At 47.2% G+C, this 18,329-nt stretch overlaps 1 protein-coding gene across 3 annotated transcripts in view; it reads left to right on the forward strand.

Annotated features, from left to right (window-relative positions):
* Positions 1–18,329, forward strand: part of alpk2 (alpha-kinase 2) — an 85,528-nt gene that overhangs the window by 25,149 nt on the left and 42,050 nt on the right. Inside the window, exons 3-4 of one of the 3 annotated variants that reach the window (XM_085974336.1) lie at positions 2,420–2,537; positions 15,750–17,394. In XM_085974336.1, coding sequence (XP_085830462.1) covers positions 2,420–2,537; positions 15,750–17,394 — 1,763 coding nt within the window. Of the gene's footprint in view, positions 1–2,419; positions 2,538–15,457; positions 17,395–18,329 lie in introns of those variants that run through there. The other 2 variants (XM_085974329.1, XM_085974323.1) reach the window with 2 other exon arrangements.

Raw genomic sequence — 18,329 nt, forward strand, 5'->3', positions numbered from 1 at the left:
GCCCTTTGGGTGAAATGGTTCTGCCTGACACCTTTTTCCTTCTAACTTCTGAATTTTTAAGTTGTGTTCACTGCTGTTTAAACCCTCCACTATGAGCAAATAATTTCCCCCAGCTCAACTGCCAATATGCTTTTCTCTGCCAGTTCAAAGTTATGCAAATACCCTCTCTCCTTCTCATTAGCTTCATTCTGCTGCAGTTTCTCTTGCCTCCTGCTGCAGGCCTTAACTATGTGATTTTCTTTATCTTTCTGCTTATGTCATTCTTCTGCCTCTACATTACTCTTGTTTTTTTTCTCAGCCTCCTGTTTCAAGATTTCGAACCAGAACGCCCACTCCCCATCATTTTCTTCTGCAGTTAAACAAGATGTCTCAGTCTGTTTGTCTAAATCTTTCACAATTGTCAACATTCACTCTGTCTTACTGTAACTTTACATTTTAAATGTTTTAAATCACCTTTGGTCTACATGTGCCATTCAGAGATCCAACCAAAATTGCCACCAATGTCACAATTTTCAGTCATTTCACTATATATTCTCACAGGTTCAGTGTCATCGGTCACTCCCATAAGCAGACCTCATGACCCCTTTACTGCCCAATATCCAGAAGCACATTCTACATACATGAAGTAGCACACTATGCTCACAAGAGAGGAGACAGTATCCTTCCTGAAACTACATCTCTTGAAAGAGGAAATATCAACATTGCCCATGGTCGTCACCCATCTTATAGTAGAGATTGCTTGTGGAAAGTGAACTGGAGAGACTGAGTGATGTAAAATGTATCAACGGATGATATGTAGTAGAGACTGATATAAAATACACTGGAGAGAGGGAATTAAAATATAGTCAGGGCCGTGATACATGCAACTAATGATCAGTGTTTGATTGCTGCTCCACGCAAAAGATGGGGAATAACAATGGTCTTGAACAAAAGTTTCAGAACCACCGACTTTCTTCAAATAACTTCTAAGTCTGGTGAATAGGATTCTGTCTGAAACATGAATACCTTCAGTGTCCAGAGCACTGGTGGTTTCTAGCCACAAGAAAGAGAATCTGAGGGAACCTGAAAACTACTCACCAATTTCGTTGACATCAGTGGTTCCTTGGATTGTTATGACACACATTATTGGATGCTTTGAAGTAGTCAGAAAGGAACATGCTATATTTCGGAGAAGGTTCAGGCTTTATAAGAGATCACAGAGCATCACTGAAGCTCAGGGAATCCACTTAAATTGCTTTCATCAACTTTAAATGAGACTTTCAATCTCCTGGTTCATGAACTACGTGGAGAAGCCATAAACTATGGGGGTATGTGGCTGAATCATGGATCTTACCATCTCTGCAATCACTTCCAAGTCTTATGCCTCCACCATGAACACTCCATGCTTTTGTGTATCCCCCTCCTTTTGTCCCACAACATGGAAACAGGCCATTCAACTCAAACAGTCCATGTCAGCGATTACCCTCCTGGGGTTCTGGTGGATGCCAAGTTCAGCCTGGACTTAGTCCATTAGAGCTATACTAAGAAGAGGTGAAGGGCATTTTGGTGTTTCTTCAATACAGATAAAATTTGTGCTGTATAAGACATGTTCAATCATTTCTATTTTATGGTCCAGAACTCCTAGGCATGCAACAAAAGAACTTCCTCCATCCCATATGCGGGATCCAGCATATGTTATTTACATTATTAAATTGATCAGCTATTAAACTCGCTGCTTATTACCTTCTAATAATACAAAAAGATCAAGGGGCAGTTGTGAGTTGTAACTACCACTTTACTTTAGTTGTTAAAATATCTATAACTTTTGCAGAAAAAAATATTGTTGGCTTCAAAGGCAGAATTACAGTAAATTCTAAAATGCTGGTAAATCCACAAAAAGAGTGTGAAAATTACATCAAGATTTGCTGAAGCAGCATGCGTCACACCCCATATAGGAAGTATATTTTGTGTCTTCAGTGCTTAGGCCTCTTTTCAAATATTTCTAAATCTGCTGCTGCAAAAAAGAATACTTTTGTGTACTTTAGTTTTTCCTTCATTACAATTGATCGATATATTTGGTATACCTGTAGCTTAAGTTACGATAAGGCTATGTACCACTATACTCTCGATTTAACTACTTGTTTTCACATGTCGTAAGAAAGGTCTTTTGGCTTTGGTTTTCACCAGGCAAAAAAGAGCAAATTGATAAATATTATCCCAAAACACACAAAAATCTTGGAATCCCATATAATAAAAACAGAATTTAACATATTCAGTCACCACACTGCAGTGGTCGTGGTTATAGGCTTATTATCTGAGGTGTTGGTTGCTTTTTGAGAGTTGTCAGCTTTTTAGGGGCTGTGTCTTTTAAGTGTTTTCTAGGTTGACATGTATGTATATATTTTTAGTATTATATTATAATTATTTATTTGCTATACAGGTAATCCAGAACCAGAAGTAACCTGGTACAAAGGAGACAAACAGCTTATTAAGGTTCTTGGACTTCCTAAATATGAAATGTTAAAGGATGACAAGGTTCACACACTCAGACTATACAGGTGAATGACTGTCCTGCATGGTGGTTATATAAAGAGCGATAGAATTGAAGTTTATCACAGATTTTGATAGACATGTTTACTACATTTCCAAGCATTGTATCATTGCAAATTTTGAAATTATGCCCCTATACCCAAGTCCAGGTCACACATATATAGCAAAAAGAGCTGTGGTCCCAATACCAACCCCTGGGAGACACCTCTGTATACTTCCCTCCAGTCTGAAAAACAACCGTTCATTACTGCACTCTGCTTTCTATCTGTTAGCTAATTTTGTATCGACGCTGCACTGCCCCTTTATCCCATGGGCTTCAATTTTGCTAACAAGTCTATTATGTGGCACTTCATCAAACATTTTTTGTTAGACAGACATAATTTGCCTTTAACAAATCCATGTTAGCTGTCATTTATTAACCCATGTTCTTTCAAATGACAATCAATTTTGTCCTGGATTATGGGGCGCGATTTTGCCAGCCCTGGGGAGGCAGGTATGGAGGTGGGACTGCCGGGAAAATGGCAGAATCTGGGGGCGGGTGCCCAACCCGCCTCCATGCCATCTTGCCAGGAGGTGGGTAGCCGACACGCACCGGGTCTCGTCTCTTTGGAGGCGGGAAGGGGATTTGTGCCACTTATCTGCCTGTTAACAGGTAGTTAACAGGCAGATAAGAGGATTATCCCCATTTTATCCACACAAGTGCAGACTTCCTGAAGGTTCCGAACCCCGCCAGGGTCACCGATGCGAGCAGTGCGTCTGCGGGGGTCGGGGGGTGCAAAAGTGCGCTGTGAAGGTAAGTGCTGGGTGCAAGTGTAGAGAGGTATGTGAGGTAAGTGGAAAGTGATAGAAAAAGTTTACTTACCTTTGTTTTTTCCTGCAGGCTTCAATCGGTGGGTATGCGGAGAGTCTCGCACCACCGCGGCAGAGGTGACAGATGGCCGTTGCATTCTCCAATGCAACAACCATCTAATTTCTGCAAAAGAAAGAGGTTTGATGAGGTCTTGAATTCAAGAACTCATCAAACTACAGAGAATGTCAGTGTTTTGACAGCTTCACAGAGCTGCCAAACGATGACAATTCATCTGTCATACGCTGACGTTCTCTGTAACCGGCTTTCCCTCAATTGGCCTGCTAAGCCCGCTGGGCAGGCTTAACAAGGTCAATCAAGGGAAAATAGTGTGGGTTGGCCAGAAGTTGATGGAGGCGGGACTGAAACCTGACAAGTGGGAGTCCCGCCTCCAAAAGCTCCCCATTGGCAAAATCCAGCCCATGGTCTCTAGAAGTTGCCCCATCACATTGGGTGACTGGCCTGTAGTCACCAGATTTATCTCTCTCCCCTTTTTTGAACAGGGCTGTAACATTTGCAACCCTCCAGTCCCCTGGCACTGCTCCCATTTCAAGGAGGATTGAAAGAGTGTGGCCAAAGCCTCCGCTATTTCCACTCTTACATCCATCAACAACCTGGGATGCATCCCATCTGGACTTTTCCACTTTGTGCACTGCCAACCATTTATGTACCTCCTCTTTATCTATTTGTATCCTATCCAATTTCTCTACCCCTCTTCCTTTACTGTAACATTGGCAGCATGCTCTTCTTTAGCGAAGACAAATGCAAAGTACTCATTAAATGGCTCAGCCATGCTCTCTACCCTGAATTAGAAAATTTCATTCACTTTGCTTCCAATTTCCACCCTTCCCTCACATGGTCCATCTCTGACTCTTCCCTTCCCTTCCTCAACTTCTCTGTCTCCATCTCTGGGGATAGGCTATTGACAAACCTTCACTATAAGCCCACTGACTCCCACAGCTACCTGGATTACACATCCTCCCATCCCGCTTCCTGTAAGGACTCTATTCCATTCTCCCAGTTTCTCCATCTCCGCCGCATCTGCTCTGATGATGCCACCTTCCATACCAGTGCTTCCAACATATCTTCCTTTTTCCTTAACCAAGGATTCCCCTCTACTGTGGTTGACACGGCCCTTGACTGTGTCCATTCTATTTCCTGCACTTCTGCCCTCACCCCTTCCCCTTCCTCCCGGAACCACGATAGGGTTCCCCTTGTCCTCACCTTTCACCCCACCAATTCCACATTCAACGGATCATCCTCCGCCATTTCCACCACCTCCAGTGTGATCCCAACACCAAACACATCTGCCCCTCATCTCCCCTTTCAGCATTTCGAAGGGAACGCTCTCTCCGCGACACCATGGTCCACTCCTCTAACACACCAACACCCCTTCCCCTTTGCCCGGCACCTTCACGTGCAAGCGCAGGAGATGCAACATATGCCCTTTTACCTCCTCCCTTCCTACTGTCCAGGGCCCCAACACTCCTTCCAGGTGAAACAGCGATTTACTTGTACTTCTTCCAATTTAGTATACTGTATTTGCTGCTCACGATGCGCTCTCCTCTACATTGGGGAGAAAAATGCAAATTGGGTGACCGCTTTGCGGAACACCTCCGTTCAGTCCGTAAGGGTGACCCCGAGCTTCCGGTCGCCTGTCACTTTAATTCTCTGCTCCACTCCCACTCTGACCTCTTCACCCTTGGCCTCTTGCACTGTTCCAATGAAGCTTAACGTAAGCTCGAGGAACGGCACCTCATCTTTCGATTAGGCACTTTACAGCTTTCTGGACTCAACATTGAGTTCAACAATTTCAGGCCATAACCTCTGCCCCTATCTTTTCTTTCATATTTTTTTCTCTCTCACAAGGCAGCTGTTGATCATCCTGCCATTGCCATTTACACTTCATCTAGAGTCATCTTTTGTTTCTTAACTTGTCCCATTAACATCTCCTTTTGCCTTGCACCATCATCCCTTTTGTCTCTTAATCTCTCCTACCTTCCATCCTATCACAGACCTTCCCTTTTGTTCTTTCCTTCTCTCCCCTCTTTCCCTGCCCCTACACTTGATTAAAAACCTGTTCCATTGCCAACTTTTTCCAGTTCTGACAAAGGATCATCGACCTGAAACTTTAACTCTGTTTCTCTCTCCACAGATGCTGCCTGACCTGCTGAGTATTTCCAGCATTTTCTGTTTTTATTTAAGAATGTTTCCTTTTAGGTTCTTAATCGGCCCCACGTTTCCTTTGATTATCCTTTTACTATTTATCTATATATATAAAGCGGATCTTCTGTCTGTCCCGATGTCTGTCTGTCCGTTCTCTATACGTTTGAAAGCTACAGAGCGTACCGACGCGCGCGTCGCCTCAAAAGAAAGCTTGCTATTCCGGACCGGTCATAGGCGTATTTACGTTTCGGCCGGACAAAAATCCCGCCCGCGGTATCCCAAAAACGTTCAGCGTTCCACTCATTAGCATCTCATTAGCGACCGTGTGACGTCGAGGTCCACCAATCGGACGGCGGGTTCCTTCCTACAGTTGAGTGTCGAGTGACTTGACGATTGACCAATCCTACGCTTCGGTGACCTGACCAGTCGACCAATCGGTGCGTGTGTGGGCGGGCCTTATCCTTCTGAACCGAGGTGAGTGGCCGCCATCTTGATTTTTCACAATTTTTTCCCCCACACTTTCTGTGTGTTAGGGAACCAAGGTAAATATTTTAATGATGTGTTAGGGAATTAAATAACAATTTAATAGGGGGGGGGGAGAGCCTCGGGAAATCGCGGGGGGGGGGGAGAGCCTCGGGAAATCGCGGGGGGGGGGAAGAGAGCCTCGGGAAATCGCGGGGGGGGGAGAGCCTCGGGAAATCGCGGGGGGGAGAGCCTCGGGAAATCGCGGGGGGCGGGGGGGGGAAGAGCCACGGGAAATCGCGGGGGGGGGGCGAGCCTCGGGAAATCGCGAGGCGCTCGCGCCGCCCGCACTGACCGCGCATGCGCCGCCCACACTGACCGCGCATGCGCCGCCCACCCGCCCACAGCGGCCGTCCATCAGCCGCGCGATACGCGGGGGACCTCAGCTCTGGACCTCAGGCGCTAGGCAGGGGGAGGGGCCGGAGAGAGGGACAGAGGGGAGTGGGGGAGCGGGGGAGGCGAGGGGAGGAGAGGAGGGGAGGGGAGGGAGAGGAGGGGAGGGAGGGATAGGACAGGGAGAGGACATGACAGGGAGAGGACATGACAGGGAGAGGGGGACACACAGGGGCAGGGAGACCAAGCGACCCAAAATTGCCCACTGACCGCGCATGCGCCGCCCGCCCGCCCGCCCACAGCGGCCGTCCATCAGCCGCGCCATACGCGGGGGACCTCAGCTCCGGACCTCAGGCACTAGGCAGGGGGAGGGGCCGGAGAGAGGGACAGAGGGGAGTGGGGGAGCGGGGGTGGGAGGGAGACAGGGGAGGGGAGGGAGAGGAGGGGAGGGAGGGATAGGACAGGGAGAGGACATGACAGGGAGAGGGGGGACACACAGGGGCAGGGAGACCAAGCGCCCCAAAATTGCCCTCACGCCCCAAAATTGCCCTCGCAACGCGGGGCTCCCCAGCTAGTATGTTTATAAAAGACTTCAGTGTTTCCTTTTATGTTACTCGCAAATCTTTTCTCATACATTCTCTTTGCCACTCTTATTTACTTTTTCATCTGTATGCTTTGTATTCAGCTTGATTTTCTACTGCATTATTAAACTGCCATTTATCATAAGCCTCCTTTTTCTGTTTCATTTTAATCCCAATTCCTTTAGTCATCCAGGGAGCTCTAGTTTTGGATGCCCTTCCTTTCCCCGTCATAGGAGTGTGTCTAGTCTGTACCTGAACTATCTCCTCCTTGAAGGCCTCCCATTGCTCATTTACTGTTTTACCTGCCAATCTTTGTTTCCAATTCACCTGGGCCAGATCCCTTTTTAACTCACTGAAATTAGCCCATCTCCAGTTGAGTACATAGGAACAGGAGTAGGCCATTTAGCCCCCCAAGCCTGTTCTGCCATTCATTGAGATCATGACTGATCTGTGACCCTAACTCTATATACCTGTCTTTGCCCCTTATCCCTTAATGCCTTTGGTTAATAAAAAATCTATCAGCCTCAGATTTAAAATTAACAATTGATCTAGCATCAATTGCCATTTGCGGAAGGGAGTTCCAAACTTCTACCACCTTTGTGTGTAGAAGTGTTTCCTAATTTCACTCCTGAAAGGTCTGGCTCTAATTTTTAGACTATGCCCCCTAGTCCTAGACTCCACAGCCAGGGGAAATAGTTTCTCTCTATCGACCCTATCGGCTCCCCTTAATATCTTGGAAACTTCAATTAAATCACCCCTTAACCTTCTAAATTCCAGGGAATACAATCCTAGTTTGTGTAATCTCTCCTCGTAACTTAACCCTTGGAGTCCAGGTATCCTTCTAGTAAATCTACGCTGCACTCCCTCCGAGGGCAATAAATCCTTTCTAAGGTGTGGGGCCCAGAACTTCTCTCAGTACTCCAGGTGTGGTCTAACCAGGACTTTGTACAGCTGCAGCACAACTTCTACCCCCTTGTATTCTAGTCCTCTAGATATAAAGGCCAGCATTCCATTAGCCTTTTTGATTATTTTCTGTACCTGTCCATGACATTTTAATGATCTATGTACATGGATCCCCAAGTCTCTTTGGACCTCCACTATTTCTAGCCTTTCATCATTTAGAAAGTACTCTGTTCTATCCTTTTTAGGTCCAAAGCGGATGACCTCACATTTGCCTACATTGAAATCCATTTGCCACAGTTTTGCTCATTCACTTAATCTATTAATATCTCTTTGTAATTTTATGCTTCCATCTACACTGCTTACAATGTTGCCTATCTTTGTGCCATCAGCAAACTTGGATATGTGGCTTTCTATCCCAACATCTAAGTCAGTAACAAATATGGAGAATAGTTGAGGCCCCAACACAGATCCTTGGGGACACCTTTGCTTTTACCATGTCCTTTTCTATAACTACTCTAAACCTAATGATATTGTGGTCACTGTTTCCCAAATACTCTCCCACTGAAACATGCTCTACTTGCCCCACTTCATTCCCCAGAACTAGATCCAGCACTGCTTCCTTCCCCATTGGACTGGAAACATACTGATCAAGAAAGTTCTCCTGTACACATTTCAGGAATTCCTTCCCCTCCTTGCCCTTTACACTGCTCCCCCCACCCCAGTCTATATTAGGATAATTGGGATAATCCAAGGGACACAGACTTGAATGGATATGGCGGACAGCTGGTTTAATCATTCACCGCCAGATCTGGCTGGACCACATAAAACATTATTGGGTCCTGCTCTTGTCTTCCAAAACTACTCACTATTCCAGGATCATTCTGGAATGCTAAAGATGACCCCCGGCTTCTATTCTCTACTGCTAACCATCTTCTTAAACCTCTCTCCTGTCTCCTCCACCCTCACCTCCAACAACAAGTGCGAGGAGCTCATGAACATCTTTGTCTTTAAGATTGAGACCATCCATTCAGCTGCCTCTGCCCCTTTCCTTCCTTCCCCTAGCCCACCGGGCCAAACTTCCTCTAAGGTTCCCCTCTGCCCTAGCCTTGAACTCACATCTTTCTCCAGTTTCTCGCCGATCTCTCCTCATGCCCTCTCTGCGCTCATCTTGTCCATGAGACCCACTTCCTGCTCCCTCGACCCTATTCGCACTAAACTGCTGACCACCCAACTTCCTTTTCAGGCTCCCATCTTAGCTGATATTGTTAACGGTTCTCTCTCCTCAGGTACGGTACCCCTCTCCTTCAAATCTGCCGACATCACCCCTCTCCTCAAAAAAACAACCCTTGACCCCTCCATCCTTGCAAACTACCTTCCCATCTCCAACCTCCCTTTCCTCTCCAAAGTCCTTAAATGTTGTCGCCTCCCAAATCCATGCCCATCTTTCCCACAATTCCATGTTTGAATCCCTCCAATCAGGTTTCCGCCCCTGCCACAGTACCAAAACGACTCTTATCAAAGTTACAAATGACATCCTTTGTGACTGTGACAAAGGTAAATTATCCCTTCTCGTTCTTCTTAATGCGTCTGCAGCCTTTGACACGGTTGACCATTCCATCCTCCTCCAACGCCTCTCCACCGTCGTACAGCTAGGTGGGACTGCACTCGCCTGATTCAATTTTTATCTATCTAATCATAGCCAGAGAATCACCTACAATGGCTTCTCTTCCCGCTCCCACATCGTTACCTCTGATGTCCCCCAAGGATCTATCCTTGACCCCCCTCCTATTATACATGCTGCTCCTTGGTGACATCATCTGAAAACACAGCGTCAGTGTCCACATGTACGCTGACGACACCCAGCTCTATCTCACCACCACTTCTCTCGACCCCTCCATTGTCTCTAAATTGTCAGACTGCTTGTCTGACGTCCAGTACTGGATGAGCAGAAATTTTCTCCAATTAAATATTGGGAAGACCGAAGCCATTGTCGTCAGTCCCCGCCACAAACTCCATTCCCTGGCCACCGACTCCATCCCTCTCCCTAGCATCTGTCTGAGACTGAACCAGACTGTTCACAACCTTGGTGTCATATTTGACCCTGAGATGAGCTTCCGACCACATCTCCACGCCGTAACTAAGACTGACTATTTCCACCTCCTTAACATCGCCCATCTCTGCCCTTGCCTCAGCTCATCTGCTGCTGAAACCCTCATCCATGCCTTTGTTACCTCTAGATTTGACTATTCCAATGCACTCCTAGCTGGTCTCCCACGTTCTACCCTATGTAAACTTGAGGTGATCCAAAACTCGGCTGCCCATGTCCTAACTCGCACCAAGTCCCGTTCACCCATCACCCCTATGCTCACTGACTTCCATGGGCTCCCGGTTAAGCAACGCCTCGATTTCAAAATCCTCATCCTTTTTTTCAAATCCCTCCATGGCCTCACCCCTCCCTGTCTCTATAATCTCCTTCAGCCCCACAACCCCCCCAAGATATCTACACTCCTCTAATTCTGCCCTCTTGAGCAACCCTTATTTTAATTGCTCAACCATTGGTGGCCGTGCTTTCAGCTGCCTCGGCCCTAAGCTCTGGAATTCCCTCCCTAAAGCTCTCTGCCTCTCTACCTCTCTTTCCTCCTTTAAGATACTCCTTAAAACCTACCTCTCATCTGGCCTAATTTCTCCTTATGTGGCTCAGTGTCAAATTTGTTGTCTTATAACACTCCTGTGAAGCACCTTGGGATGTTTTACTACATTAAAGGTGCTATATAAATAGAGTCATAGAGTCATACAGCACAGAAAGAGGCCCTTCGGCCCATCGCGTCCGCACCGGCCATCAAGCCCTGTCTAATCTAATCTCATTTTCCAGCATTTGGTCCGTAGCCTTGTATGCTATGGCATTTCAAGTGCTCATCCAAATGCTTCTTGAATGTTGTGAGGGTTCCTGCCTCTACCACCCTTTCAGGCAGTGAGTTCCAGATTCTAACCACCCTCTGGGTGAAAAAGTTTTTCCTCAAATTATAACTGAAGTCCCCCATTATCACTACAGGAAACTTTCATTTAACCAGAGGTTAAATGTCCGGAAAGCTCTATCTACCGGCAAAATTCAAGAGCCGTTTCCTATAAGTTTTTTTACTTCTCGTTGCTTTTTTTTCCAGTCAGGCTCTGCAAGGTCTAGCTGAAGCTGTTGCTTAGCTACAGAGACGCTTTTAAGCTGCGGCCGACTGTTTTGAAGCAACAGGGTTTGTTGATTCACACGGAGCTCAAAAGCTCCGTATGTTTTAACATTAGCGCTGGTTTCTATGGCAGTTTTGATCGTACGGCACCAGCTCGGTCCCGTCAGTGCCGGATACCAGAAAGTTTCCTGTATATTGTTTTTGCATCTTTCTGAAATTTGCCTGTAAGTTTGCTCTTCTCTCTCCTTCTCACTATTTGGTGGTTTATAGTACACACCCAGCAGCATAATAGCTCCTCTTCTGCTCCTTAACTCTAACCATATAGATTCTGTCTTTGAACACTCAAGCACATCATCCCTTTCCAGTGCTGTAACAGTTTCTTTGATCAATACTGCCAGCCAATGGGCCCTCTAATATTTTTTCCGTGCACGGTCCCTTTAAATTTGCTGCGCGGCCGCGTGCAATATCTCCTCCAACGGTAACAGCGTGTGAGCAGCCTGCGTGGGACCTCCCGATTGATGCCCGGCTGCGCGCCCACACACCTATGGGGGAGCTGCCAGCCCCCTCCTTTTTTCCATCCCTATTTCGCCTGAATACATTGTAACCAGGAATGTTCAGTTCCCATTCCTGCCCTTGCTTGAGCCAAGTTTTTGTTATTGCCACTACAATATAACCCCAAAGGCAACTTGTACCTACGGCTCACCAACCTTATTTGTCACACTCCATGCTTTTCCGCACATGCACTCCAAACCTGCTTTAGTCTGCCTTGCATTGCTCCCCTGACTGATTCTTCCTATTTCTGGGCTACTGCTTATTCTAATGCTGTTTGTCTCTCCCAGTCCTCTATGCACTTTGTTTCTCCTCTCTAATGCTTCATCCTGGTTACTGTCCCCCTGCCAAATTAGTTTAAACCCTCCCCCAAAGCAGAGATAATGACATCGCAGATCACATGGTCCATTATCTGTAACAGAGGATGATGCATATTGGGAGATCTGCACCCAATTATTCCTCTCATCTAAAGGACACTCTCTTGGTCAGAAATAAATGGATGTCAAGCCAAAGAAGGGGATATTTGGAAGAATAGCCAACAGCTTGGTCAAGTTGGGTTTTAAGGAGTGTCTTGAAGGAGAAGAGGATGGAGGGGCTTCGGCAAGAAATCCCAGAGCATGGAGCTTAAGTGGCTGAAGGCACAGCCACTAATGGTGGGGTAAAGTTGGGGGGGGGAGGGGAAATGCACATAAGGCCAGCGTGATGTAACAGAGAGTTTGAAAGAGGTTCCACAGTTGGCGGAGGTTTTAGTGATAGGGAGCGGCAAGGCCATGGAGAGATTTAAACATGAGGATGACGATTTTAAATTGGAGGCTTTGGGACACCAGGAGCCAATGTAGATCAGCAAGGACAGGGGTAATAGGTGAGGAGGACTTAGCATGGGATAGGATATAGGCAGTAGAGTTTTGGATGTGCTGAAGTATAAAAGAGGGTGAATGATGGATGGCAGGACAGGAGAGCATTGGAATAGTCAGGTTTGGAGGTGACAAATACATGGATGAAGGTTTCAGCGGCAGATGGGCTGTGATAGAGGCAGAGGTGGGCATGATTACAGAGGTGGAAGTAGGTGGTCTTTGCGATGGAGAGGATTAAGGAGTTGAGTGGGACACCGAGGTTTCAAACAATAGTTAGGGAGGGGAATGGAATCAGTGGCAAGGGTATGGAGTTCGTGGTGGTGTGCAAAGATAATGGTTGGGGTCTTCCCAGTGTTTAACTGAAGGAAACTGTGGCTCATCCAAGACTCCAAGATGAACTTTGGTATTCTCCAATTCTCTCCGAACTCAAATTCAGAATCTGTCTCACATTTCAGAGGGTGCAGAAGAGATTTACTAGAATGGTACCAGGGTGAGGCACTTCAGTTACGAGGAGAGACTGGAGAAGCTGGGAGTGTTCCCCTTAGAGCAGAGAAGGTCAAGAGGAGATTTGATAGAGGTGTTTAAAATCATGAATGGTTTTGATAGAGTAAATAAGGAGAAACTGTTTCCAGTGGCAGAAGGGTCGGTAACCAGAGGACACAGATTTAAGGTAATTGGCAAAAGAACCAGAGGCGACATGAGGAAACACTTTTTTCACAGCAAATTGTTGTGATCTGGAATGCACTGCCTGACAGCGTGGTGGAAGCAGATTCAATAGTAACATTCAAAAGTGAATTGGATACATACTTAAAGGGAAATAAAATAACAAGGCTATGGGGAAAGAGCAGGGGAGTGGGACTCATTCGATAGTTCTACCAAAGAGCCGGCACAGGGATGATGGGCCGAATGGCCGCCTTCTGTGCTGTATCATTCTATGATTTTGGTTTCAGCTCACTTATAAATCACCTCTCTCTGTGTCTCAACACCCCATCACCTTTCATAATAAAATATATGCTCTCACATTCTGTTTACACTGTAACTTGATCTGCACAGGTCAGGTACTAAATCAAAGTTCGACTATTACTCAAGAACTCTGTAATTTTTTGATCTGTTATTCTCCAAATTTATCCATGCATCTTCGCATGTGGAAAATTCCTAAGACAGCCGCAACTTCCTATTAAAATACATTTATCAGTAACGGTATCTATTTCCAATCACACACCATGTGCTACAAATAGAGCCCATGCCCAATATACGTTGGATAAACCACCTGCTGACTTTTGACTTGTAAGGTATTGACTTGAAGTTGGCATCGGGTCAAAATTTGGTTCAACCCGTTTTTGGGCCTGAAATCGGCAGCATGCTGGGAGTGCATGACAGAGGCCGGACGCCTAAGGGCTCACCCGAAATTGTGCCTCGGGCCTCATCAGCCGATCGGGCGACCAGAGGCAAATGATCAGTTCCACGAGGGTGAAGTTGGGCCGGCCAACTCCACAGCAGCAACCCTCAGGTAGGTCCTGGGAGGGGGAGGAGACAATCAGGAGGGGGCTGAGCAGGGGTCGGCAATGGTCTACAGGCCTGCACTGCTGCTCCTCCCACCTCCACATTCAGGTAAAAAAAATGTTTAATTGTTTTTGGTGGCGGTCTCTAGCCATTCCTTTATGGACCGCTGATTAGGGCGACAGCAGCTGCATTCAGAGCGCCCATTTTCAGGAAGGGGGCTTCAAACAGATGTTAGGCCCCCTTTTTGCAATATGCAAAGGGCTGAACCATTGTTTCAGGCCTGGGGCCTGGATACCTATACTGGAGCCTCTACCAATATGGCGGGCGGCGCATATCCAGCCCAGAATAGTCACTCGCACACTGCCTAGCATATTGAATGCTTAGGCATCCATTTTGCACCTGAAAAACGGGCGTGACATCAATGAATTTCTAAGCAAGTATCTTTTCCCCTAAAGATTTACAATATTTTGTAACAATTAAAACCCTGATATGTGACATCATTTATTGCCACTTCTGCGTGATTTGAACATATGCACTATTCAACCACAGAACCATGGAAGTTTACAGCACAGAAGGAAGCCATTCTCCCATCATTCCTCTGCTGGCTCTTTGCTAGAGTAATCCAAAATTAATCCCCCTGCCCCGCTCTCTTGCCATAACCTTGTGTCTTCCTCGGCTTCAAACATTTATCCAATTTTCTCTTAAACAATGGTGTCTGCCTCAACCTCCTTGTGGCAAAACATCCCATGCTCCAGCAACCCTCTGTGTAAAAAAAATCTACTGACCTCTTTCTTCATTCTCTTAGTGATAAGTTTAAATTGATTACCATTTGTCACTTACTCCCCACCAGAGATGGCACAGACACCTATCTAAGGAAGTGACTTTCTCTAAACCACTTGAAGCTTACCCTTCACTTACATGCTGATTGGACTGCTGTGCATTCCTAACAGTTTCTATGTGTGCATATCTCTATCATGTTGAACATCTCCATGGTGAGGTAACCACAACTCATGTGTGATCTTGTCACTGGTGAGTTATTTGGTTAGCCTCACTAGTAGAATATGGGTCACTTGCTAACTATTTCATCAGTGCTGGGATTGAAATCTCTCAATATTTTGGTCCATCAGTTTGTTCTGGGGATCAAACCAATCCAGCCAGACTCAAACCAATTGCATAGAAGTTATATCAAATCTTAGTTCCAAGAATCAGTAAGGTCCCTCTGGACATGCACGGTGGCATATTGGTTAGCACTGTTGCCTCACAGCGCCAGAGACCCGGGTTCGAATCCGGCCTCGGGTAACTGTCTGTGTGGAGTTTGCACATTCTCCCCGTGTTTGCGTGGGTTTCCTCCGGGTGCTCCGGTTTCCTCCCACAGTCCAAAGATGTGCGGGTTAGGTTGATTGGCTATGATAAATTGACCCTTAGTGTTAGGGGGATTAAATACGTGGGGTTACGGGGATAGGGTGGGATATGTGTCGGTTGCAGGCTCGATGGGCCGAAATGGCCTCTATCTGCACTGTGGGGTTTCTGTGATTATCTTTGACAGCCATTTTAAACAGTCCTACACAGTCGATTGAAGTAATTTGCCAAAAAGGAGTGTTGTATTATTGGAGGATACCAAAACATTGATCATGATTGAAAATTGAACTCCAATGGTTTATTTGGGGCTAGAAACCTACCTCGTATATAAAAAGTCAGTCTGGCCCTGGCTTGCGGTGGACTTGGCACGGTTGTCCAACTCGTCGGTCACAACGCTAAGTAGGTGATTCATTGCCTGTTTCAGATGTACAGAAGACGACGCCGCGATCTACCAAGTGTCAGCCAGAAACTCAAGGGGGATCGCCATCTGCTCCTCCGTCTTGCAAGTTGGCTTCGTCACAGAAGCTCAGGTAAGACAAAAAATGATGCAGAAGCTAAAAGAAAGAAACGAAGCCAAGAAGGCGCTGGAGTCGCGCGCTTCTGAATTGGATAATCTGATCAGTTGGAGGTCTTGCAGCAAAAGCTCAAAGGATGACATTTCAAATACTGCGGCCAAAATCCACGTGAACTCGACTGAGAATCGAGTACAGTCATCGGCCGAAGGGACAGAAGCTGACGACCATACCGCTGGAAGTTTAGAGGGAAACCCGACTGGAGTTCCGGGTCTTACTTCTGCACAACAGATGGCCAAACTGGCCGAGGCGAACTCTTCAGCTGTTCCCCACCTCCCAAATACGGTCAAGAGGCATCGGCGGAACGATCTCCGAGAGACTGTCGGTGGGTCTCGGAGGTTCCTCCCAGTGGGAGAACAAAACCGCAACTCTCGGATGGGCCACTTAAAGGGCGCTGGTTCTCCAAAGGGAGACGCGAGAAGTTCAGTGAAACTTTCCCAAACGTCTGATGGCGACTTAAGCGGCGAGGAACTTCTTAAAGGCGGCGTCCAGCGATGCAAGCCGGGCTGCCCAGCAAATCGCGGTGGGGACAAGGAGCATTTAAGCGCTGAAGACGAATATTATTTGGACTGCCTGGTGTGTTCCGATGTTCTGACTGACCAGGACAACGCGCTGTGGCAGCACAAGCTGGACTGTCCCTGTCATTTACTTTTGGCAGAAAGCGGTGACCCTGAAACTGAGGAGGTGAAACTGACTTGCTCTCGCCACCCCGCCCCCCTGGGCCATCCGGAGCAGCCAGCCGAGGCTGTGGCTATGGACATCATTGCTGCTCCTCCTTATCAACCAAGAACCACGGCTACAGACACTGGGGGGAGGATGGGCTCCACGGGCACCTCTTTGATGGGACGTGCCTCGGCATCGGGAATGAGTAGGGCTGTTGGAAAGGGAGAAGATGAAATCTGCCCGATCTCACCCCAGGATCGCCCCCAGGTGCCCACGCTGAGCAGCCAGGCCGAAATGACTGCGACGGAAGAGAAAAGTTCCAAAGCACCTCCAAATGGTCTTCAAGAGAACCACGAGATGATTATCTGCGAAGAGAGAGAAACGTTGGCGATGGAATCGGTATCAGCTAGTGCAATCGATCTGGACACGTTTGAGGGCCACACAGGAACCGAAGTTGAAAGGGAGAAAGTTTTGCAGGAGGAATGCTACCAAGAACCGCCTAAAAAGGAGAAGGGTAATTGGGCGGCAAGCCCACAAGAAGCTGTCAGTATTTTGGGTGGAGTGACTCTTGCAGCTGGTGAACCATTCGATATTGGGGCTATCTATACCACACCGAGCACCACTGAAACACTGGGGGAGGCAATCAGTGCAAGTGAAGGCAGCAACACCGCGACTGACAACAGGCTTACACACCAGAGCCGCCATCCTGTCAAAACCCCACCAAGTTTGGGAAATGGTTCAACTCCGCCTCAGATGGAAGGAGTCGGTATTCGTGGAAGGGAGGAAGAAGTGGTAATGGGTTCTGAGGAGAAAGATGACAGTTCGTCAGACAGGGTGAGTTCATACACATTTTTCAAATTTGTTTTTATGGGATGTGGGCGTAGCTGGCAAAGCCAGCATTTATTGCTCATCCCTAGTTGCCCTTGAGAAGGTGGTGGTGAGCCGCCTTCTTGAACCGCTGCAGTCCGTGTGGTGAAGGTACTCCCACAGTGCTGTTAGGTAGGGAATTCCAGGATTTTGACCCAGCGACGATGAAGGATCGGCAAAATACTTCTAAGTCAGGATGATGTGTGACTTGGGGGGGAACTTGGAGGTGGTGGCGTATCCATGCGCCTGCTGCCCTTGTCCTTCTAGGTGGAAGAGGTCGCGGGTTTGGGAGGTGCTGCCGAAGAAGCCTTGGTGAGTTGTTGCAGTGCACCTTGTAGATGCTACACACTGCCGCCACGTTACCCGGTGGTGGAGGGAGTGAATGTTTAAGGTGGTAGTGGGGGTGCTTATCAAGCGGGCTGCTTTGCCCTGGATGGTGTCGAGCTTCTTGAGTGTTGTTGGAGCTGCACTCATCCAAGCAAGTGGAGAGTATTCCATCACACTCCTTACTTGTGCCTTGTAGATGGTAGACAGGCTTTGGGGAGTAAGGAGGTGAGACACTCGCCACAGAATACCTAGCCTCTGACCTGCTTTTGTTGCCATAGTATTTATGTGGCTGGTCCAGTTAAGTTTCTGGTCAATGGTGACCCCCAGGATGTTGATGGTGGGGGATTCAATGATGGTAATGCCATTGAACGTCAAGGGGCGGTGTTTAGACTCTTGCTTGTTGGAGATAGTCATTGCCTGACACTTCTGTGGCACGAATGTTACCTGCCACTTATCAGCCCAAGCCTGAACGTCGTCCTGGTCTTGTTGCATACGGGCATGGACACATTGAACTCTTTGGTCTACATCAGTTCACATGAACTAATGGGAAGCAAATGAAACCACAAACAGTGCAC

This window comes from Somniosus microcephalus, chromosome 2, assembly GCF_052327205.1.
Source record: "Somniosus microcephalus isolate GS21.2 chromosome 2, FLI_Smic_1.0, whole genome shotgun sequence".
Classification (NCBI taxonomy): Eukaryota; Metazoa; Chordata; class Chondrichthyes; order Squaliformes; family Somniosidae; genus Somniosus; species Somniosus microcephalus.